Source organism: Diadema antillarum, unplaced genomic scaffold (assembly GCF_040938485.1).
Source record: "Diadema antillarum isolate AM-2024a unplaced genomic scaffold, OU_Dant_1.0 seq00001578_RagTag, whole genome shotgun sequence".
Classification (NCBI taxonomy): domain Eukaryota; kingdom Metazoa; phylum Echinodermata; class Echinoidea; order Diadematoida; family Diadematidae; genus Diadema; species Diadema antillarum.
In genome coordinates, this window is record NW_027272297.1 from 107,274 (window position 1) to 132,586 (window position 25,313).

Consider the following 25,313-nt stretch of genomic DNA (forward strand, 5'->3'; position numbering starts at 1 on the left):
GTGTGTGTTGTCTTTATATCTTGGTATTATGACATACAGTGACACTTCAAGACAAAACAAAATGGAAGCATGAAACATCGCTAGTGGTAGTATTAGCAAAAATCTAAAAACAGACCAAAAATGACTCTACTGTTAGGAAAATGTTTACACCATATCTGTATCCAGTACACATTAAAAAGGAATGTAGTTGAACTATGAGATGTAAGATTACTAGTAAAGCCATCTAACTTGAATGAATGAATAATTGCACACTAATCCTTTCTAATAGCCAGCAACAGTTAGTGTCTTGGAACCTTCACATTTCTATTTCTGGACAAGTCTGGTAAGGAGAATGAAATGCTCTGAATTCAGGCAGATTGCAAGAAAAGAAATTTCTGAGTATTCTACACATAATTGGCATCATTTTCTACAACCACAGTAGGGAATTCACTATGGGTAATCTAAAATATTGATGTATTGTGTTAACAGAAGACATACCTAACCAACTCATTCTCACAAACATACACACACATGTACATACATCAACTTACAAAGTTAAATCAAGTCTCTAAACCAAAACAAAGTATACACTGAAACAAGTGAAAAAATAGAAAAAAAAAACTCACAGTAACAAGCAAGTTAAAAGAAAATGAAAAGGTAACAGAAGAACATAGTGAACACTTGAGAAAGACAGAGAAAAAATGAGTATGTCTAAATTTTGGACCTAATTGAAAATATGACAAAAAGTTATTAAAAAGTCTTCTATACTATCACCTCAACTACATAGGATGTACAATGTACTGCTGGTTAACATAAACAAGATTTCTTGAAATATTTTTCAACACATAATCCATTATACTTGGAGTAAATGGTTCCTCAAATTTCTTTGCAGGTATTCACAATCACTGCTATCACTTATACTCATGTCTTTATCTTATGTCTTGTTTCAATATCATACTATTACAGGATAGCATGATATGCAGATTGTCTGTATCAATCTATCTTGAAAGCCCTAGATCATTACACCAACATTTAAATGCTGACAATACCAAGGCACTGCAAAGCCCAGATAATAGATTTCAATACATCAGTCTGAGTTATTCAATTTTGCTATTGATCCCTTCAGAAGTCTTGAATCATGGAACAAGAGTTACTCAATTGTCTGCATTACTGATAGAAACTTATTCTAAATGGAGAAGTGTGCCACAGTATCATGAATGGATGTTAAGGGACACATGGCTGTTTTATCAGAGCTCACCAAAAGAATCCACAGTTTCCTTCTTCTTGACAGTTCCCTTGCCAGTCTCACAGCTCACATGATAGTAACGGAATAGCAGGTGGTGTTTGTTGGTCAGCTGGGTTGGAAGAGCAAGTTTGACCTGATGGAGAGAGACAGAGACACACGTTCTGGCTTTATACTTCACTTCATTGCTACAAAAAACAAAGAATACCATCATAAAACAGATCATTTGAAGTGAGCATAAAAATAGGAATGGAGGCCTAGCTTGGAACATATCATAACCAGACATTTACCATTCTGTAGCTTGACTTTACCTCAAGAAGGCTAATAGTACAGCAGCAACGAAAATAGCAACTGAGCCTGTAGGTCAGCTGATTTGACAAAAATATTTGGTTACTCATTTAGTACTTCATTGGGAATATACAGTATATTATGGTGTTCTTGTTTATCACATGGAGAATACAGTGCTCAGCATGACATACATTGTATACTGGATATATTAATATATCCAGTATACAATGTATGTCAGGGGAAAAATGAATTCCAAGTACTATGCACTCACTCTCTGGCACAGATTACAAAGAAAATATGCCTATAAAAGAAATTACTTATCCATCCAGAGACAGGAAGAGATATTACCAACAAACTAATAAAAGCATGTGTATCTGACAAACATGTCACACAGTCAAACAAGTAGCAGACATCCCCCTTTTTTTCTCTCAAAATATCTCCCAGGCTGAAATATACTGCAATTTGTGCAACTGGAATTCATTTTTGTTTTACTCTTCACTGTCTTTTCTACCTTCTTAATCGTAAAATGTGTGAAGAGTGTGCTTTTAATTTGTATCTTTATTTCTATGGGCTTTTACCTTTGTGGAATCCAAATGAATGGAAATACAGTGTATGAAGGACATATTTGTGGGCATTACTGAATAAAGAGCTATAAGGAATTCTATGATGTCAATGTATGAATGTACAGGAACATTCTTCATGTCATCTAAGGAGTATGTAGACAGACTGACCTCCTCATAGAACTCAGGGACCTGCTGGTGATGAAGCACACCCACACTGCCTGCTGAGGTGAAGAGACTTCCTCCTGGTCTGCCATAGAAACACCTCAAGGGTTGGGCGCCCTCATCGTCACAGTCACGAAACTCAATGTGCATGACGATGTTTCTTGCCTTTATCAAATAGGTTTGAAAGATGTCAGACAATTTTACAGTTAGTGAAGCATTGTACCAATTCAGCAGTAATTCTTTGAATGATCAATTCACTCATAAGTTCTCAACAGGATCCTCATCACTACAATTTTTTTTTTCTCAATTTTTTTATCAGAACTGTGATACAGGCACACATAGAAGACAACATTCACTATTTTAACACTTCTGGACATACAGAGATTTGGCACTATTATGTGATGTACTATCATTGATATCGAGATTGAGGATAGCAACAATAACGACTACTGTACATAACATAAACTGCATATTTTCCGTTGGGTGACAGAATCTCATATCTCAAAATCATTAATTTGCAGGAGAGTGAATTTCTTTTTAATAATAATTATTTTTGCACCATTTCTGCAAAATATCAAACACTGTTCAAGTATTGTTTTGGATCACATTGAAAATAGAGTAGTGTTTTTTTTTATTCTTCAATTCAAACTCAGTTAATCTTTGACATTCAAGATTGAGTGAGGAGTCTTTTTTTTTTTTTATATGTCAAGTGAGATATGAGATCTCGTCTACCAAGGGACAATATGGCATATTAAATTTGGTTTTATGTACAGATACTGAAATATATATCAAACAACTTACATTACAAATCTTTCTGTCTCTTCTATCTGTTCTTTAGAATTCCATCTTAGGACTTGACATGAAGAAGGGGACAGCCAACTACTTTTTTTTTCTTTTTCTTGTTTTACCATTGAATAAGGATACAGCATGTATGACCTGAAAGAGCCAGTGTAATTGCTGTACTTCACATGTGCAATACTAGTCACTACAGAGAGTTGATGATTGAAAGGTTTCCTTACTGGGGGGAAACTGCCCATGCTTTGAATTACAAACATACAGAAAACTCACCTTGGCATAAGTCTTCTGTGTGTCATACTTGAGCTGCATAGGATAGACATACAGGTTGTTGACATATGTTGTGAAGGGATAGGCCACTTTGCCTGTCTCTGGCATGAACTCTTCAATCTCAAATGTGGGTTGGTCGGCTAACTCTGACGGCCATGGCATGATGGGTATGAGAGATGGTGTCAAGCAATCTGTGAGGCAGAAAACAGATGCAGAGAGAAAACCTTACATCACCGAACAGATTTTTTGCTTTCAACTAAACCAATCCTATATGACCCTGTTTGTTGGCAGTTTTTGTGTGATATACATACTGTACACACATTTGAATAATTACCGGATATACAACTGTAGAATACATACAATTATTGTAGATTCTGCTAAACACTTTTGAAGTATTCAGAAAATGCATCAAACTATTCATATACAGTAACAATATACATGGCAAATAGCTTTAAAATTCTAAATTACTCAACTAATGTAAGACTATCAGTGAATTTAATATGAATAACTTCATGATGTGTTACAAACTCTAATTTACTCTCACCACCCACCCCCTCCCCCCCCCAAAAAAAATATATATACTGTCTATATATAGGAGACTTTTCCTACATCTTATCATACTGCAGCTATTAGATGATTGAGACTGCAGACTTACAAGGCTGTTTAAAGCTTTTCAATCACCACACACCACAATTAGTAGTAACACAGGAACCAGATAAAATATAAGACTATAGAAAGCAAAACAGTTCACTTACTGCAAAGCATCCTAGAGAATGGTTCTAGGAACACTTTGATGGTTCCAGGAAGTTCTGTCAGCTTGGCCAGCTTCTCTGGGTTCCTGCGGATATCATGGAGGGCTTTCATGAGGTCTTCGTTGGAAAGCTTTGAGCTTTCCTGACGGTAGATGGGTAGGAAACTTCCTTTCATATCCAGCTCTCCATAGTCATCTTTGAAGACACGTCTGTCCAGGGTAGAAAAAACCAGCTTATCACTCAGTATGAACCATAGTGTCTTCAAGGTTAGGTCCATTTGTTATTACAGTGTTTTTGGCAAAACGTTGATTACATAACAAAATATCACTCTCGAAGAGGTACATGTGACAATGAGGGCTTACAACTTCTATAGATGAAAAAACAGATTGTTGCACACTCAAAACAAAAACAACTAGAAATGTCGCTATGGCGACTGGTATGCCTCCGCCATAAAGCATGGTTCTCCGAATAGGTCTATAGCACAATGTCTTGACAATGTGTGATGACAGCTTTAATAACTGGCAAAATATCAAAATGACAGCTTTGTCACAAATGCATTGAGTGTTCACTATCCTTTAACTAGGTTTATTTGCATGAAGGGCTATACTATCTAAGAGTGCAGGTATTTGGGGATTTGAGGATTTGTACCCAACTTTTGACCCTTATATAAGTTTAGAGAAGAAGTGAAATTTATCACTTTCACTTGACCTTTGACCTTTTGACCTTTGACCTTAGGCAAGAAACTTCCAAGAGAATTTGTATTGGGTAATATATGCATACACTAAGTTTCAAGAAAAAATCCTACAGGCATTGCATAGATAAGAGAGAAATAATGACATTTTGATGAGTTGACCATGACCTTTCACCCCTGACCTTTGACCCATGACCTCAAAATTCCCTACATGATCACTGCCAGTCGGTACATCCATATATATACTAAGTTCCATGAAGACACCTTGAAACATTTGTAAGATATGGAAAAAAAATGAAATTTTATCATTTTCACTTGACCTTTGACCCTTGACCTTTGACCTCATGACCCAAAGCTCTCTCTGGGGAATCTTTATTTGGTAGTTCATGTATACACCAAGTTTCAAGAAAATACCTCCAGGCATTGCATAGATATAGGGGAAATAGTGAAATTTTGAGCATTTGACCTTGACCTTTTGACCTTTAACCTTCAGCATGTGCGCCCAAAAGTTCATAGGCACAGCTTTGCCCACTCATGCATATACATGCCAAGTTTCATTAGGATACCCCTAACAGTTTTTTTAGATACGCTGTCCACAAAATTGATTACGGACGGAAGGACGGAAGGACGGACGGACGGAAGGATGGCCGGACGGAGGACAGACGGAAGGACGGACGGACAACCTGAAAACATGATACCTCCAGCGACACTTCGTGGCAGAGGCATAAAAACATTTTGTATGAATAACATTCATGACTTTAAAAAAAAATGAAAAGAGAATAGATCTGTATATTGTGTACAATGTATGCTAAACCAAATCAATTTGTTTCCTTTTTTTTTCTTTCTTACCCACATTTCCTTACTTTGGATAAGACATGCTTCATAATGTCAAAAGCATCTTAGCTGACAAGTTAAGTGTAATAGCATTATCATATTGCAATTCCATGTATACAGTAAAGAGAAAAAGTATTCAGCAATATTGAAGGGGATATTTATCACTTACCTCATAAAGCAGATTGACATGACTATAATCATAGCATTGCATAATTGCTTTGAACAAATGAAGTTACATTCTGGCAGAGAAGGAGAATTCATGTGCTGATGAATTAATGATATAACTGTAGTATTGAATGATTTGGTTGTATCATATCCTCAAATACCCTGCCATGAAATAAGAATTCATGCCACATGGCTTTGGTTTTTGTTTGTTTCTGTTTAAAACTCTGTCCCATTACAATGTAGTTGTAGACACAATCATACATTATTTCAAAAGCTCTCAGTCTTCAGGATGTCATTTATAAGGAAAGTTTGAGAACCATGAATCAGTCTCACAGGTTTTCAGTCCATGCTGTATGCATCTGTGTGTCTGTCTAGGTCTTGGTCATTGTGACTCACCTAGCTGCCCAGGCGAAGGGCATGCGGTACTGACCCATCCTGCTGCAGAAAACTTTGGCTTGCTTCATGACCTTTTGACATGTCTTGACCGTGTCGCTAGGCTTGGTATAGGGGTCAGCACAGTTAGTGATGCTGCCTTGGAGGACCTTCTCAATTCTGGCCACAAGGTAGATCTCTGAGTTTGGCTGTCTCACTGAGAAGATGCCCTATAGATGGTGCACAAGGAATTTTATCCAAAGAAATCATTAACAGATAGCCAGGCATGAAAAAAGTATTATGATTATCTACTGGGCGATGTAAGGAACTAGCCAAACACTGACAGAGGCACATCTTTCTTTTCTTCAGAATACACTATACTAACATGTAAGCACTAGTTCATTTTGTCATGGTTTGCAATGCTATCACATACATTAAGGCGCACCTGGTAAAGTAGGGACTGCGAGCGACGGAGAGCGACACTCAGCGACGGGGACATATTGCGAGAACAATGAAGTGCGTCGCAGTATGTTTTCACTCCGTCGCTAAGCGTCGGTCAAAGCAGTACGCGCCATCATTTTGATGATACCGCGACGCTTGCCGACGCTTGCTGACACTTGCCGACACCCTCGAAAGAAGCTGTTGATTTTTTCTATGTTGCGTGACCTCCGCTCACGCAAGTGTTCGTTTTAATAGCGCCGACGTTTCGGGACATGGCGCTTGAGATGTAGCGAGATTTCTGAATGGTCACGGCCAGTGCTCAAATTGAATAGCGAGCGACGTGTCCAGACGCGCCTCTCCAGATTACAAATGATGTTCGTGATAGCCCGACGATGAGCGACGTGTCCCGACGCTTTCCTTTGTCTCAACATTGGTTATGAGTTGATTTGCGTTTCGTTTGGCTACTGTAAAAGTGGTTTCTTTCGCGTACAGAAACTTTCGCGGTTTCCATCGGTGCCGACTTTTTCGCGTGTGTTTAAATTCGCGGTCGGTAATGACGGCGTTGTAACAACCCACGAGTTCAAAACGTAATTATGGGGTGTGATCTCACTGAACGGGGAACACTTTGAAAGTAGCGATCGAAGAGGGTTTATGAAAACACATGTAGGTCTACACTTAAACGCGAATGTATGCCTTAATTAGGCAGCTCCATACATGTAAAATTTTGCATGCATGAGGTGAGATCTTTTTTTATCTGTCAAGTGACTCAAGAACTAAATACAGTGTATTACGAAGTCGTCCTATTTCTCCCGTAGGAAAAAGTCAGAATGTTTGCCTTTACTTTTGGAAATGAACAGCGGCAACAATCGGCTCCGCAAGATGCTAAAATTAATGTCAGGTGTTTCATTTTAATTTTGGAAATGAATAATGGTAATTTCGTATGATACTAAAATAAATGTCGGATGTTTGTTTATACTTTTGGAAATGAATAACGGTAAGATTCAGCTCCATACGGTGCTAAAATTGATGTCAGATATTTGATTTTGCGATCGGAAATGCATAAGGATAACATTTTGCTCCGGAAGATGCTGAAATAAATGTCGAATGTTTGCTTTGACTTTCGGAAATGATTAACAATAATATTCAACTCCGTACGATGATAATAAATAAACGCCGCATGTTTGCTTTTACTTTCGAAAGTAAATAGCAACATTTGGCTCCAGAAGATGCTAAAATGACTATCAAATGATTGCTTTTACGTTCGGAAGCGAATAGCAGTAATATTCTGCTCCATACGATGCTAAAATAATTGTCGGATGTCTGCTTTTTAAATTTCGAAATGAATAACAGTAACATTGATTCATTAAAATTGATGTTTGATGTTTGCTTTGACGTTCGGAAATGAATAACAATTATATTCAACTCCGTATACGATGATAAAATAACTGTCTGATGTTTACTTTTATGTTTGAAAGTAAATAGCAATAACATTCAGCTCCGGAAGATGCTATAAATGCTGGATGTTTAATTTAACGTTCGAAAGTAAATTAGCGATAACATTCAGCTCTGGAAGATGCTAAAGTAAATGTTGAATGATCCCTTTGACGTTTGGAAATGAATACCAATAATATTCAACGCCGTGTGATGGTGAAATAAATGCCGGATGTTTGCTTTAATGTTCGAAAACAAATATCAATAACATTCAGCTCCGGAAGATGCTAAAATAAATGTCGAATGATCCCTTTGACGTTCGGAAATGAATAACAATAATATTCAATTCCGTACTATGATCAAATGAATGTCGGATGTTTGCTTATACTTTCGAAAGTAAATAGCAATGACATTCGGCTCCGGAAGATGCTGAAATAAATGTCAGATGATTGCTTTTACGTTCGGAAGTGAATAGAAGTAACATTCTGCTCCATACGATGCTAAAATAAATGTTGGATATTTGCTTTTACATCTCGAAATGAATAACAGTAACATTCAGCTGCGTTTGATGGGAAAGTAAATGTCTGATATCTGCCTTGACGTTAAAAATGAACAACAGTAGGCCCTACTTTTCGGCTCCGTACGATGCTAAAATAATATTGTCAGATGATTCATTTCACTTTCGGAAGTGGACAGCAGCATATAACATTCGGCTCCGTATGATAAATAAATGTCGGATGTTTGCTTTTAAATTTGGAAATGAATATCAGTAATATTCTGCTCCGTACGATGCTAAAACAGTAAGAGATTGTTGCTTTTACATTAATTTTGGAAATGACTAACTGTATCAATCGGCTCAGTTAGATGCTGAAATAGATAGCGGATGTTTGCTTTCACGTTCGGAAATGAATAAGGATAACATTCAGCTCCCTAAGATGCTAAAATGAATGTCGGTAGTTTGCTTTTACATTTGAAAATGATTAACGGTAACATTCGGCTCCGTAAGGTGCTAAAATACTAGTAAATGTTGCATGATTGCTCTTACAATCGGAAATGAATAACGATAACTTTCGGCTCTTTATTGTGCTAAAACGTTAATGTCGGATGTTTTTAAAATGTCTGCAAATGCTCCCACTTTCTCATTTCAAACGTAAGATTTGACCACCTAAATAGGCATCAACTTTTAAGTAACTAACAGTGTGTGGGATTATTCCGAAGGTGCCTTAGTCTGAACACTCTTAATCCGGCACGAAATTTTATTTATTTATTTATTATGTATTTATTTATTTATCTATCTATTTGTTTATTTACTCATTTATCTTTTGAGTTTAACAACGATTTAATATCGACCCCCGTTTCGTTTTCGAGTCGACGATTCTTCAAAAAACGATTCCCCCCCCCCCCCCCCCCCCTTGTTCGTCAATTTGGGATTTACGAGCCTTCGGAATGACTGTAACTACGTTTATTTTTTTTTTTCAGTCGATTAGGGGATGGGGGGGGGGGGTGATTCAGAAAATAAATATAGAAGGGAGTGAAAATCTTGAGGCAAGAAATACAAGTAAGTGAAATTCTCAGTTTGATATCGTTCATTTTTTTTTGCGTGATGTGTGTATTCTGGAAAGGGGGAAGGGTAATTCAGAAAAGAAATATATAGACGGCATCAGGGAAAATTTTGAGGCAAGAAATCAGTTTCTCAGTTTGACATTGTTAATTTCTTTGCGTGGTGGTTATTATTCCAAAAAGAGTCAGGTATGATGATACCGGATAGGTGTATATACTTATATTCCGATGGTTCGTTCTTCCGTATCCGAAAAACGCAAATTCCATGTTTGTTACTATAGTAATCTGAAAGTGTAGTAGGGTTTGTTAATCCGAACATTTTGTGACATTCCGAAGGTTCGTTAATCTGAAAATGGGAAATACGGTTCGTTAATCTGAAAACGAATAATGTGGTCAAAAATTTGTTTTGTTTTCGGATTAACAGCATTTAGAAAACCAAACCTTCCTTCGTTTTTGAATTGACGAATCTTCAAAACAGCAACACAGTTTTGTTGTTGCTTTTATTTTTTTTTCGAATAACGAGACTTCGGAAATTGCAAACTTTCAAAGTAACGAACAGTTACGATTTTTTGTTAATCATTAAAGCGAGTAGTGGAGGATAATTCAGAAAAGAAATATAGACGGGAGGAATAATCTTTGATTGATGATGATGTTGGTCATGTTTCTGAATGTTTATAGAAAAAGGCTGAGTGATCTGAGTGATGGTGATGATAAGTTATACTAATGCGAGTGTAAGACAGCTTGCAGAACATACTTCTTTCCCTTCCGGCCCATGAATGGTGCAAAAAAAAAAAAAAAAAAAAAAATACATACACCTCACAACAAAAAGAACCACGTGCTAGCAACCTTCGTAAAGTTAAATCTAGAAGTTCATTACCAGCAAAGGGGAAAAACACAACAGTAACTGAAGCAAAGAGATTGTGTAGGCACTCTCTGGCATTTACGAGAAACTTGACACCCCACCCTTCTCCCCTCCTTGTGGAAAATTTCCACAAAACCAGGTGCCAGACCCAAGGTGCCAGACGAAAGAATGCGCGCACTGGAATAAACCGCGTGTAAATAGCCTGGAAATATCGATCGAAGAACTAGCTCATGAGTTGTCATCGCAAAGATCATGATTCTAATTATAGCCTTTCTTTTGACCGTTAGTAGAAATATCGAACAGTTTATTATTGTGTACTTAATTGAGTATTTTAAATGTTTACTGAACTACAAATTGTACAGGAAGGGATTGGTTACTCACAGAAATATACGAAAGGCCTCGTATGCCCACACAAATTCACTACGAGTATGTGATGCAGCCACTACCGGGTTAGACAGCAAAATCCTGACAATTTCACGCTCAAAACTACGTATTACTTTGGAAAATTTGAAGGAACTTCACCTACGAACTGTGAAGTTATTTGGCTATCAACATTCGTTCGTTTTTGTTTTTTGTTTTGTTTTTGTTTTTTCCTCGTTTAAAAGACATAATTTCTTCGTATGGAACGTAAACTGTTTAGCGAACATCGTTATGGCAGACTTTGTGATATCAGTCAGGGGGAAAGAAACTGGAATAGTTAAGATGTATAGAATCCAATAAATAACATGAAAAAGCCTGTAAATAACACATGACTATGTTTTATAGTAAACAATAACTGGATATACCCAAAACATTTTGCATTGAAAGAAAGATATTATTCAGAGGGGTGAAGGTTCAGATGCGAGTTTCTTCACTTTGCCTCCCTCTACAAATTAAATTTGTTAAGATCGCAACTGCTGATCTGTAAATCAACAAACATGTACATCTGAACTTACTCGTTGCCCTATTGTGATGTGGAGCGAGTTTTACCTTGCATTTTAAAAGGCGAGTTTTCTTTCTGTTAAATCATCCTCAGTAACTGATCTCTGCAATATTAATGTACGAGTAGGCCCTTTAGCTTCTTACTTAGTCTAAACACGATTTCAGTCGATTTTGCTATTAACAGTTCAAGTTTTTGCGTTTGTAAACGGCATTCACTGGTGCTTGCTTGTTTGCTTGCTTGGTACATTTCTGTCATGCGGCTGGCAGTTCGTGACTTATATTTTCCACCTCTCTTTTACGGTCAGCAACGATTTGATAAACAAATTCATAGGGTTCATCAACAAGATGGTGCACATAACGTGATACAATGCGTATTCAGCACATTGGCGTGGTGGCGTAGAAAATTAATGAACAAGCACTAATCTGTCTTTTTTTTACGCATCGCACTGTGTCTTGCAAGGAAGGTGTCTCAGTGACCCCCTACACCACAGACTTTCAAGTACAGTGTACAGAGTAACTTTGATCAGAGACAATTACGGCTTGCCGATTTCAAAACAGAATGTCCACGCCACGCCTCGTGCGAACAAAAGACGGATTAGGAGGCAACTCATTCACTAACTACCCAGCCCTTGTCGCTGCATAGAATTGCACTGCGTCTGGTCAGGCTTACTAGCAATTCCCTCAGAAGAAGGTGACGGGCACTCTCCGCAGAACTCTAAAGAAGTTCTGTGGCACTCTCTCGTTTCGGGACAATTATTTTGTGATTGAAAAAAAAGAAGATTTTTGGGAATGAACTGGATGATAACACATTTGCTCCTGCGATAATTGTTCTTGCATGTATTTTGTGCATGTGAAAAAGCGTTCGAACTTTGTTTCCAGTGTCCCGTGGAAACTCGATTAGGCATAGGAGATCCTGATGTAACAAAATAATACCCGATATAACAAACTAATTTCTCCGGTCCCAACGAATTCATTTTCTGTTTTGTATTGTTTATTGTGTACTGATAAAGATTACAAAGAACAAAATATGTCTGTCTCAAGATCTCGTCATAGCGAGTTGCCACGTGTTGACTTTGTATAATTTTCGCGTGGTGTTCGCTGCTGCAAACTTCGGCGAGGGCCTTTACTCATTGTTTTATTTCCTCTGTTTCTCATACCTCGTTTGGTACGATTTCTTTTGTTTAATGTCACTTTATTCGTTCCCTTTGTTTCGAAGTACCGGTATGTAAAAATTCTTTCAGGTGTCTCTCTGGTTACAGCTCGTTATTCCGAAGGTTCGTTATTCCGAAGGCTCTTTATTCCTAAGATTTGTTATTCCGAAGGTTCATTGTTCCGAATTTCAGATTCGGATTAACCAATCTTCGGAGTAACGAACCTTCGGAATAACGCCACAAACTTTCGGATTAACGAACCTTTTTCATTTTCGGATTAACGAACCTCTAGGTATAGGGAATTTGCGTGTCTGCGTCTGATTAACGACCCTTCGGAATAACGAACCTTCGGAATAGCGAACCTTCGGAATAACGAACAGCACCCGTCTCGGTTACTGCACATGTATTTTCGTAACGGCGATTTCTCCAATTTGCTGTAGTACTGCATATTTCGAAGGAAGTTCGATCCCAGCCTCTTCGGTGTGCTGTGTGATATTTTGTAGTGTTTGTGTTGTTGTCTGAGAGGTTGTTGGTACTTTGTGATTAGTTTGCTTAAGTGTTATCTCGAGTGATGATGGTGGTCGTGTTCCTAATTTTGATACGAAAAGGGCCAAGCGATGGTAATGATATTACTGATGCTGGTGTAAAAGACAGCTTGTTGAGCTACGTGTCCTCCGTCTGATTTCATTTCTCCCTCTTTCACTCTTCTTCTCTTCCCATGAATGATGGGAAAAATACATACACCTCACCTTCGTTAAGTTAAAACTAAATGTTCATTACCAGCAAAGGAAAAAAAAAATAAGGGGAAAAACACGAACGGATTGTATGCGGTCGAACCTTATTTAATTTTCGAATGAACGAACCTTCGAAATAACGAAACTTCGAAATAACGCCACAAAATGTTCCGATTAACAGACCCTTTTTCATTTTCGGATTAACGAACCTCTAGGCATAGGGAATTTGTGTTTCGGCATGTTACGACACCGAGATAACAGTCCATGTGAGCACCTCTCCAAGTTTACAGCCAAGGGACTTTGAAAGCTGTCGTGCGTGTCTGTGGGTGTTAAGGTAAGTTAGTAATCGACGCTGAAAATTATCGAAGAGTCCGTCGACGTTCAATCGACGAGGGAATTGCAAACCCAACGGCTGCTTATAAGGTACCACCAAGATAGGAAAGAATGAATTTTATGAAAACCAAAACAAACGAATGAACACGAGTGTGAGCGCTGGTACCAAGGTATGTTGTGATACACATCGATAATAACATTTTATTGGTGATGCAGTTATGTTCCCTATCTATATACATTACTTTTTTGTCTTAATACTAGATGAATGATGATACTGTTGATTCGTGAATGGACAGAGAAAAATAAATCGTGATGAATGAACAGTCACTGATGCCAACATGTGAATGTCCAGACCCCCTTCTTTGATGAACATTTTAAACCTTTTCGTATTTAATCAGTGTGTATATAAAGACGAAATTTAGACGAAAAGTTTAATGACATAGGTTTAATACAGAATTTAAAACTGCTGTCATGAATGTGACAGCTTTGTAGAGCAGATCTATATCAGCAAGATGATGTTCTCTCTTTGAAAACAATGGTTTTACCAAGAATTACAAACAACGCACCAACGCGCGCTGGAAGATTAAATACTACGTTAGTATGCTTCATGATGATGACTACAATCGGCCTCGTATCTATACTTGCCACTAAATACAACTGTACTTAGTGGGTGCTGTTCGTTATTCATTATAAAGTAAAGAATGGCATTATAAAGTACAAGTGTATAAAGAAATTCGGCATTTTATATCCTTAACTTTTCCACAGCTGCGTGCAGTCACCAGCTGTCCGAAATACTTCCACAATCCCCTTTTCCGTTTCTCTGTCCAGCGTGCAGGCACTCTCTTTATTTCTTTCTTTCCCTTCTTCCCTTAAATGTGTGTGTGTGTGTGTGTGTGTTTTTTTTTTTTTTGCTAAGGGTATTCCTTTCAATCGTATCCCCCTCAGTTTAGTCATGCCATGTTGTTGTGTCTCTGTTCTTTGTTTCATTTTGTCTTATTTCTGTATTATGTACATGTACTTGTACTTACAACAAGTATTTTTGAAGATATTTTAGAGTGGTCCACAATCTACAAGCAATGCTTTTTAGTGGACCCCTCAGTTCTCATTTTTTTATCCTTCAAACATAACTTTGTAATTCCAGTATGTGTGCATATCTTTGCAAGTTTGTTGATTACCATTGATTGTTATACTTTGTAATGTATATAATTATGCTTATGATTGAATTTGAGATTTACTTTGTGTTATGTTTTGTGGAATGAAAGAAAAAAATGAAAATGAGAATGAAATGAATCAAATCAAATCAATTCAAAATTCAGAAGGTTCGCTATTCTGAAGGTTCGTTATTCCGAAGGTTCGTTGATCCGAAATACGCAAATTCCCTATATCTAGACGTTCGTTAATCCGAACATTTGTGGCGTTATTCCGGAGATTCGTTAATCCGAAAATGAAATTCGGGAATAACGAACCTTCGGAATAACGAGCTATAACCTACTTAGTAGCACGTAAGGGACTATCACAATTTGCTGAAGGTCTCAAAGAACGCATTTAAGAGAAGAAAACGAATCACGTTTTACTTCCAAATCCGTAGTATTTAGAGTAACTTTACGCTTCATTAAGACATTGTAAGATAATGATTAATCTTCTCTTCTTTGTTTGCCAGTACAGTTTAGCGCTTTCTATTCATTAAAAAACAGCAGTCGCCATATCAGAGAGGGACTCCTCGGGACGCATGATGACGCAGTTAAGCAGAAAGCAAAATAAAATGTGATGTGTGTATGCTGTGGCGACGGACATCCAGTCGCTGGTAATCCAGAATGCGTCCGGCATGCAGGCATTCTCTACTTCATTCCCGGTCCACGCATTCTGCCTGCACTGAGAATGCCCTATTGTTACTCCCCTCAGCCTTGTGAATAGAGGCATTCCGTCGTATTCCGAGAATGGGGATTATAAAATCCTCTATTCAAGGCGTCCGGAATGCGTCCGAGAATGCAGACGCGTTATACTGAAACCATTCATTCACGAAGAATGATAGCGGCCTCGTGCACCTCTACTATTGTCTTTGACCTTCAAAAGAACTACACGCCGCCCTGTTGCGTTGTGAGAAAGAAAAGTCGCGCCATTATACACGTTGTGTTTCAGTGTGAAAAAAAAAATGAGTGAAAGTGTCTCTGGAAACTGATTTCTAACACAGAGATTTTGTTTTTATTCGATTTTCTGTATTGGTATGTTGGTTAATTTGTTTTTTTACGATATAATACTCGTCGCCTAAAATTGCGTTTCGTACCGCAGTTCGATACATTCGTATTTTTTCTTGCCAGATTGAGACGCCAACCCTGTTGCTAGGAGGTACCTACCAGGTATACCGTCAGGTCTCGATACTAGCGGTGGCCCGGGGCCATCAAAAAACGCACGTCGGGCACCAGAATTTCATATACAAACTGTATGAAGATTTTGGTGGACCGATCGGGCCACCAAGAAAAGTCGGATGTTTGCCTTTATACTTTTGGAAATGAACAGCGCTAACAATCGACTCCATAAGATGCTAAAATAAATGTCGGATATTTTGTTTTTATTTTCGAGAAATGAATAACGGTAATATTCGACTTTATGATACTAAAATTAATATCGGGTGTTTGCTTATACTTCTGGAAATGACTACAGTAAGATTTAGCTCCTAAGGTGCTAAAATTTATGTCAGATATCTGATTTTGCGTTCGGAAATGAATAAAGATAACATTCGGCTCTGGTAGATGCTGAAATAAATGTCGCATGTTTGCTTTTACGTTCGAAAGTAAATAGCAATAACAGTCAGCTCCGGAAGATGCTAAAATAAATGTCGAATGATCCCTTTGACGTTCGGAAATGAATAACAATAAAATTCAACTCCGTACGACGATGAAATAAATATCTGATGTTTGCTTTTATGTTCGAATCTGTAGCAATAACATTTACCGCCGAAAGATGCTAAAATAGATGTCGGATATTTGTTTTTAATTTTGGGATATAAATAATGGTAATATTTGACTTTGTATGATACTAAAATAAATGTCGGATGTTTTCTTATACTTTTTGGAAATGAATCACAGTAAGATTCAGCTCCGTACGGTGCTAAAATTAATGTCGAGTATTTGGTTTTGCGTTGGGAAATGAATAAGGGTATCATTCGGCTGTGGAAGATGCTGAAATAAATATCGCACGTTTGCTTTGACGTTGGGAAATGAATAATAATATTCCACTCCGGACGATGGTAAAATAAATGCCGGATGTTTGCTTTTATGTTCGAAAGTAAATAGCAATAACATTCGGCCCCGGAAGATGCTAAAATAAATGTGGAATATTTCCTTTAACTTTCGGAAATTAATAACGATAATATTCAACTCCGTACGACGATAAAATAAATGTCACATGTTTGCTTTTACGTTCGAAAGTAAATAGCAATAACATGCAGCTCCGGAACATGCTAGAATACATGTCGAATAATTTTCCTATCTGTAATTTGCCCGTTTGCTTCATGGTTGTGAGGGTAGCTCGTTAGCCACGCTGGTCTGTAATTTCATAACAGCCCTGTCGCTTTAAAAACGCTTTGTAATACATTATAGGTCCTGCAGTATAAGATCAGTAACTTGTAATCATTCGTAGTGACGTAGAATGCGTTTGTATTGTAGCATCAGCACTGATTTTCATATTATTATTCATATCAGTTCAATTCTGTTTGATCCAAATCCGGTTAATTTCACATGATCGGCATTTGAGGACAATTTATGGAACTGTGCAAAAGTATAGGAGACAACATGCTCAGCAGACGATTCCTCCTTTTGATTCCCCTCTCCCTGTCTCATTCCCTCTCAGCTCACTTTGATCTTTCCTCTCCCCAGCCCGCCCGACAAAGAAGAAGTTCAGTACAATACAAAAACAAAAACAAAACTAAACTAAAACTAAAACAAACAAACAAAGGAACATGTGCTAGCTGAATAAATGGGAATGATACCTATGCCCCAGCCAGGCCAAGCTTGTGGAAATTTCCATGAAAGCAGAGTGGATCAATCAATAAGTTAGTGTTGCCTGCCAGCAAAGGAATGCGCGTATGCATTCCTTCACACCCCACCCTTGTTGTAAACCACGTGTAGATATCAATTAGACAGTCTGGCCTGGGAGTGGGAGTGAGCCAGGGACATGTCTCTAGCACTAGTCTTGAGTAAAAGCCCCTTTTGAGTTCCTGTAAACGTCATATGATACTGTTTTGTCTTTCTTTTCGCCTAAAAAAAAAGCATATAGCGAACAGACCTCACCTCCCTGATATCATAAATGTTCACGTAGCCATGCAAAAGGATTGATTTATTCCTTCTCGGCGAAAACTGAATTAAATGTCCTTTGATAGAAAATTCGAAATCTAGCATGCCTGTATAAAGACTACCTTGGTACCTTCGCAATACCAGGCCAGCTAGAGATCGTTGTTCGATCGTTGAGAGCTAGCGAAGGAAGCAAAACGGTGAGCTAGTAGCGTCATGTACGTATACAAAATGCACCTCATTGGTGAAAGCGTGGGGCTGATGGAATGCATGCTAGAAGACAAAGGTTGTATACCCTGGTAAATTAATCCTGTTGGTAGTGTTACCGTTAGGTTTTAACAGACAATAGAGAGATTAGACAAAGTCACCCTTATTGTTGATGCATTCTCAGTTTCATTCCGGAATGCCCGGCTTATTTCTAGGCCCTGTTAAGCTGAGCATTCCCAGGCGACGGCCGGAATGGGTATAGAATGGGCGCATTCTCGAGTGCATGCCACTGAGATAAAAGGTACAAAGTGTATTCCGAACACATTCTGGAATACCAACGAGTGGATGTCCGTCGTGCCTAAAATGACAGTAACAAAAGTTGTTGGGACCAGGGCTCGCTGGCCCTGTGAGAGATTTGACTTGCAACTGCAAATAAGTAATACAGTTTTGCCTGAAACTTTGCGTTGAATTAGAAACAAACGCAAATTGGCATTGGATTCGTCAAGGTTGCGTTCGATATTTTCCCTACGAAATCGAGCGTCCGCTTAGCAATGAACTTGCTTGTCGCTCTCGGGCGGGAACTTGCATGTGTTGATGCTTTACCTCTCACAACTACTGAAATTTCCCAAGCTCAGTGCTTAGATTATGTGCACTATACCACACGCTATATTATAACACAATACTTAATGCGTATCGGGGATTTTCGGAACGATATCGGGAGTTGTAGCGAACGAGTAGCGCGAAACAGTAAATTCGCGATTTTTGTAAGCATCGGGCAGCAATTCTACCTTCATACTTAATGCCGAATTTGGTTCGAAACTGCACTGCTGAGGAGCTGAATCATGTCAGACTTCATTTCTGTAACCTAGAAAATCAGTAAGTGTAATTTTCAGGTCAAAACAGTGCGTAGCCCCAAACCCTGTTCTATTGCTGATGGCTTCTCCGCTTCGTCTGCTAGTAATATGTAGCACTTTCTATTCCATTTGATTAGCGAAGGTTGCGTTCGATATTTGCCTATACGGAATCACGCTTCCTTTTAGCAATGAACTTCCTTGCGTTTAAATGAAAATTTACGTACGGTGCGGGGACTTGCATTTGATGTTTTAGCTCTCACAAGTCACAGCTGTGCTTCATAAAATTTCATCTCAAGCCCAGGGCGCAGATTGTGTGCCCAAGTATACTCGGACGCTGCACTACGTACACGCACGCGTATCGGAGATTCGTATGAGTAGCGAGCGAGTAGCGCGAATTAAACGGTAAACTCGCGATTTTTTAAAGCATCAAGCAATAGTATATTTATGGCATTTCCTCCTTAATACTAATTGCCGAATTTGGTTCGCAGTTGCATTGCTGAGGAGTTGAATCATGTCACAATTCATTTCTGTAACCTAAAATACATTAATTATTTTGCACATGTATCAGTAAGTGTAATTTTCATGTCAAAACAGTGCGTGGCCCCAAATCCTGGATTGCCGATGGCTTCTCCGCTTAGCACTAGTAGTAGCACTTTAGTTTTCTATTCATTACGAAACAATAGTCGCCATTCAACGAGGGACGCCTCGAGACGCATCGGGACGCATCGGTAGGGTAGAGGGAAGGAGCTTATTTCGCGGACGCAGCGAGACGGCCACCAGGTAAGCTCCTTTTCGTACATGCAACGGTCCACTTGTGAGGGCTCGTCTTTTACAAGTATACTTGGGAGTTAGCCGACGCTTTGCGACGCTCGGCGGCGCCCGCCGACACGCAGTCTAAACTAGTGACTGTACGCCGTCGCTAACCGTCGCTGGGTGTCCTTTGACGTCGGAAATTGAAAGAAATTTGCAGAAGCGTCGCACCGCGTCGCTCGCCGTCCCTAGTTTACCAGGTGCGCCTAAGATTAAAGTGAAAACACAATTCTCATATGCCTGCAGAATCATCAATTTTTGCTCTAAAATACATACTGTACATAAGAAATGTGTGAAAGAATGCCACAATAACATGATTTGAACATGGCTTGAAACTACCAAGTTCCATCTACTGTAGCTTGTGTATAGCCCTAACATAGGAATGCACTGTGTAGCTCCACCATAGGATTGTATTGTAAAAAGCAATGACCATCTGGTTCATCATGAAGTCCTACCTTCTTAGGGTTCTTGATCCAATTCTCATCAAGAAGGCTGACATCTGGGATGGTAGGTGGTGACCTCGGAGTCTCCCCAGATGAGCCATTTGGGGAGTCATGGAAACGCTCCAGCATCTGCCGAATCTCTGGAGGATTGGCATCGATGTGGAAGTCCTCAGAGATCTTGCATTGGTTCCGTCCGTCGTACAGGGCCAATGTCACAAAAAATGGCTCTGGCTACAATTGGATAGGAGAAAAAAAAAATGATACTGCCATTAAGTATTCCTCACGACAGAAACTTGTCCATGTGCAAAGGAGAAGCATGTGCTTATCTTTATTTTCCCCATGTTTCCTTTTGGTCAAAGGTGACATATCTGGGATACTACACAGCACAGAGTCAGACCATGTTGATGAATGAATTCATGTATACTTGGTACACATATTGGAAAAAAGACAAGTGTGGTATATATACACCAGTGATGACTTTCCAGATAAAACATATTACAAGTTCATGTTTCAAAGGATTTTGCAAGCTGCTAAGTACTTGGTCAAGTTCTTAGTCATGATATATGTTTTCCAGATTGGAGACAAAAGGATGATAATGGTTTCAATAAAACAAAAGAAAATGGTAATTGTACAACTGTATATCTTGACTTTTGATGTTGCAATTGATTAGCTAACTACCATATTCACATGGCAGTGCCATTACGACTTAATCATTGCCTGTATAGCCACAGGGTGTAAGCAATCTTAAAACACTACTGCCGTGTAATTCTGGCTTGTTGTATAGTTTCTAATGTTATGTACCAAATTTGTGAAAACTGAAATGTCTGACATGGTACTCACGTTATACAGTTTGCCATGTTTGCCTGGTGACTCTGTGGGTTCCCCGCTAGAGCTGAGGGCAGCAGACAAGCGAAACTGGAGTTCATAAAACTCCACCACAAATCTCTTCCCAAACTCTTCTTCATACGGCTTGCAGTCTGGCTCTCCACTTGTCTTTTCTCCTTGCTGGAATAAAATGAATTACAAACATGATCATGACTACTATGTAATATTACCAAGCAATCTCTGCGCATGCACTTCTGTATAACCATAAACATTTGCGCCATGAAACTTTCGCCAACTGGAGCCAATAGCCTTTTTTGCAGTATGAAACTTTCACAAATTGGTGACTTGTATTCAATGCATTGTTCATAAACAAACATTTTCATGTGCAGTTTATTTTCCTGAATCTTGGCTCCTCACAAATTCACAACAATTTCTGGTTTTATGGCAAGTTTGACAATACATTTCATGTAATGCTGTATTTCTGCATCTTGCTACACACTATGAAGAATCTTTAAATAGATGTACCTGATTGATATCATTAATTTCTAGATGTAGGCAAAAAAATTGAACAAACTTTACATGCATCAAGTATCTGTCAAGTCTTATGCTCTTTACCTGCATCCTGGGGTAGACATAGAACAATTTTTGTCGGTTTTCTCTCCTCTTTTGAGCATTCATCCTCTCCGTTTCCCTGGCATATTTCTGCAGCTCAGGATGTTTGCTGTTCTCTAGACTCAGCATGAAGTTCTCTGGTTTGCCCGTTGGTGACATGTCATCTGCATATTCTATGAATGAGATATACATATTGTACATTTTTAAACAGTAATTAAAAAAAAATGCTATCTTCCATTTGCATCTTACAGCTGGAGTAAATCACATTAATGTTTAATAGAAGATAAAAATACTGCACAATAATACACACCTCAGTTTTAATACCCTGTTGGCATCTTTTAATGAGAGTTAATTTTAATGGGTGATATCAGAATACAGTTATGAGATTGTGTTTCCAGTAAGACACAATGATGACTTGAAAAGTGGATATTCAGCAATGATTTTAAAAAAAAATCTGAGCTACTGTCACACAAATAGTGTAGGCAGTACTCCCACATAGCTTGTCTGTATGTTCGATGTGAAAAGAGTCTGTCAGCCATAATGGAGAGAATACCATCACATGGCTGAATAGAGAAGGAAGACGTCACTACCTTGATCTAACTCATCCATGGAGGACACGCTCTGCTTGTCACTGTTTGCATCTGCTTTCTGCTGTTCGATCACCTTGTTGAGGGCGCTGTACCACTCCTCCATTTCCGCATCGCTCTCTGCAGCAATGTTGTAGACAAGATTCCTGTCTTGCATGCGAAGCTCCAACCCAAACTTTCTACCCTTTGAGGACTAGTTTTAAAGAAGAAGAAAAAACATTTGTGGAGAAAGATGAGATACATGATTCTTACATCCTAATCTCTCCTTCTCTCTCGTCTCTCTCAATCTGTGCTAAACTTATTGCAAATACACATACCGTAATATCACGCGCTAGTACAAGTGTACCTTGCAACAAATGCACCAAAAGCTCCATTGCCCTGCATGTTACAGGACTTGGTTCAAATCCACCTTTTTTCTTTTTTTCTTTCATATGACAGACTACTTTTCCCTTTAACATCATTATTCTATCACTTTTTGACCTGGTGAAGATTGGTCCCAAGAATACTTTTAAGGGCAGGTGTCCATGAAAAATGTGTGTTATAGTAAAATCTACACCTTTTTAAGGGTTAAAGACTATAAATCATACAATACAGAATTTTCACAAAGGACCAGAATATCTTCTTTTGTGAAATACCAAAATCTGCTTTCAAACCAACACTGACATACCCATATCTTTTTACTTCAATCTTATGGTTAAAAGTAAGTTTATTTCTACATAACTTACATTCACTTACACTTTACATTACTGAAAAGCGTATTGTGTCTACTGTCATGTATTGAGTACAAGGCAGGATACGTACAATAAAAAAAAAAAATCTGCAAATAACAGTAATAACAACAAAAGATTTGATTTCCTCCCATGGCAGTCTCACCATCTGAATTTCAGTCTACAACACATGAAATGGCAAACAGCTTTCAGACCCACTTTAAAGAGCCACCTCTCCCCCCCCCCCCATTTTTTCCCCTCGATGAGTGTTATTAAACAGACAAAGACCAATGAAGTAAAGGCACACATTGCCTATAATAGCTGACTTTAATCAGTGACTCGCTGCCAAGCAAATCTAATTCTGGCATCACCATGTGATGGTCACACCTATTCTGCCTAATCAGGTGTAAAACTGTCACAGGGATATCAAAAATAGTCAGGGGCCCAATCTAACATGTATCTAACATGTAGCTACTAAAATACAGCAGAAATCACTTTATACAACCTGATAGAAAAGCAATTGCCTGTCATTTAAGACAGTCAGTCATCAGTAATCATGAAACATGACATCTTCCACATAAATTCCTCCCGAGCATCTCAAGTAATTAAACCAACATTAGTTTCCACTCCATTTACCAGATGAAATACCACAACAAATTAGCCTGTCCCATTAGCGTCAATCAAGCTCAGACTGATCTGCTACAGCTTCATCCATCCACTCTACCTGACTTCTACTCAATCATGACAACATGCACACATCACCTTCAGTCCCACCATAGTTGGATGGAAGGTAACACTGCTACTTACACACCATTCTCACAGACTACTTGGATTACTTGCTTGCTGTTTATTTATCATAGATCAGAGCTACCAATGACCAAATATCACAGAAATGTCTGCATTCCACCACAGTGCATTCTGTTAATATAATTTTTCAGTACTCCTACATACTGTATCATTGGAAAACTCTAGTTATATGTGAGATATAGCAACTGATATCACCTCTATTTCCCAAAATAGTTCATCATGACAAGATCAGCTGCCTCACCCCGGTCAAGAATCATGATATTTTGGGAAATTTTTTGAAGTGTTGATGAACTCCCGACACAGTGTGATAATTTCAAATGAAACATCCTGTGATATGTCCCATTCACTGGTAAGGAATATGGAGAGTTTTTTTTTTCTTCACATGTTTGGTATTACACTTGTGGACTCTTTTTCATCTAAGATCAGTCATTTTTGCACTCCATAACACTAGCAGACAGATCATGTTGCCATCATTACTTACACAATCCAATTTGTGCCAACACATTCTAACTCTCATGAAGCGTAAAAGAAGCTCTGTGGAGGGACTGCTGTAAAAATGGAAATTTTTGCAGTGTGGAAATTTTTTAAAGATTTTGATAACATGAAACTAGTGTGAAAATAAAAGCATGCAAAATTGCTGCTTGTTCTAACTATTCTTTTTTTTTTTTTCCGGATCAATGCGCTTAGAAACATCAGTATTAAGCGCTATATAAATGTTATTCATTATCATTATCATTATAACTATATGTAATGCTTTTAATACTCTTATTTTGGGGAACTGAAAATGTGTGAAATTCATCGTACCTAGCCAAGCGCAAAAAAATTACTCTTGCAAACATTTTCCATTTTACAGTACTTTCTTGCGATGTATTGTATGCAGTAAATGCCTAAAACTGACACCATAACATGTGTATAAGAGTCTAAATCCATAGAAACACAACCAAAAAGATTTTTTTTTCTACGCCTAGGACTAGAGCAGAATGGTTACATAATTACCTTCAATCGCAAACTTGATGAGATGACTATACATGTACCTCCAGATGAGAAATGTTCATGTGTAAGGCATTCCCCTTACATTCTGAGTCCCCCCCCCCCCCTCCCCCATCCCACTCCCCTATGACCCACAGACTCATCAGAAGCAGTAGGGGCAGTGATATTAAAAGTGGTGATCACAGAAAGTGGCTAATCCAGGCTGTCATGCTGATGGGATGTGTTGTAATTTTTTTCTCCCTTTGTGTGAAAGTGTGAGAGTACTTTCAAATAAGCTTGGGGGCACACTCACATCAACGCCATGGCAAACATCAGACTGGGTGCTAACTGGACTTCCTCATTGTAGATGTAGAGAGAACTAGTGAATTCTTGGTGTGAAAACCTTCCGCAGGTTCCTTTTAGCCAAATAAAAAGCTTTGGATGAGTCTAGATCAGGGAGTTACGTGTGTATGAAATAAATGCAAAATTGAGGCAACCACAGATTACCCTAACTGCAGAGTGTGACTTATCTGAAATAAGGTTTTTATATGTTTTTAGGTATGAGTGCACAAACAGACCCTTGAATAATAATATATTTAATCATTTTATTTTCTTTCTTGTCACCCATGGCACAATATGGCAAGAAAAAGTAATCA

General features: G+C 38.4%; 1 protein-coding gene across 1 annotated transcript in view; it reads right to left on the bottom strand.

Moving 5' to 3' along the window:
* The window catches only part of LOC139710850 (dedicator of cytokinesis protein 9-like), a 119,831-nt gene that overhangs the window by 85,989 nt on the left and 8,529 nt on the right, over positions 1-25,313 (bottom strand). Inside the window, exons 3-11 of the mRNA XM_071622772.1 lie at positions 22,178-22,367; positions 21,591-21,760; positions 20,991-21,155; positions 20,163-20,381; positions 6,139-6,344; positions 4,056-4,261; positions 3,304-3,491; positions 2,242-2,400; positions 1,238-1,358 (exon numbers count right to left, since the gene is read on the bottom strand). Coding sequence (XP_071478873.1) covers positions 1,238-1,358; positions 2,242-2,400; positions 3,304-3,491; positions 4,056-4,261; positions 6,139-6,344; positions 20,163-20,381; positions 20,991-21,155; positions 21,591-21,760; positions 22,178-22,367 — 1,624 coding nt within the window. The remainder of the gene's footprint in view (positions 1-1,237; positions 1,359-2,241; positions 2,401-3,303; positions 3,492-4,055; positions 4,262-6,138; positions 6,345-20,162; positions 20,382-20,990; positions 21,156-21,590; positions 21,761-22,177; positions 22,368-25,313) is intronic.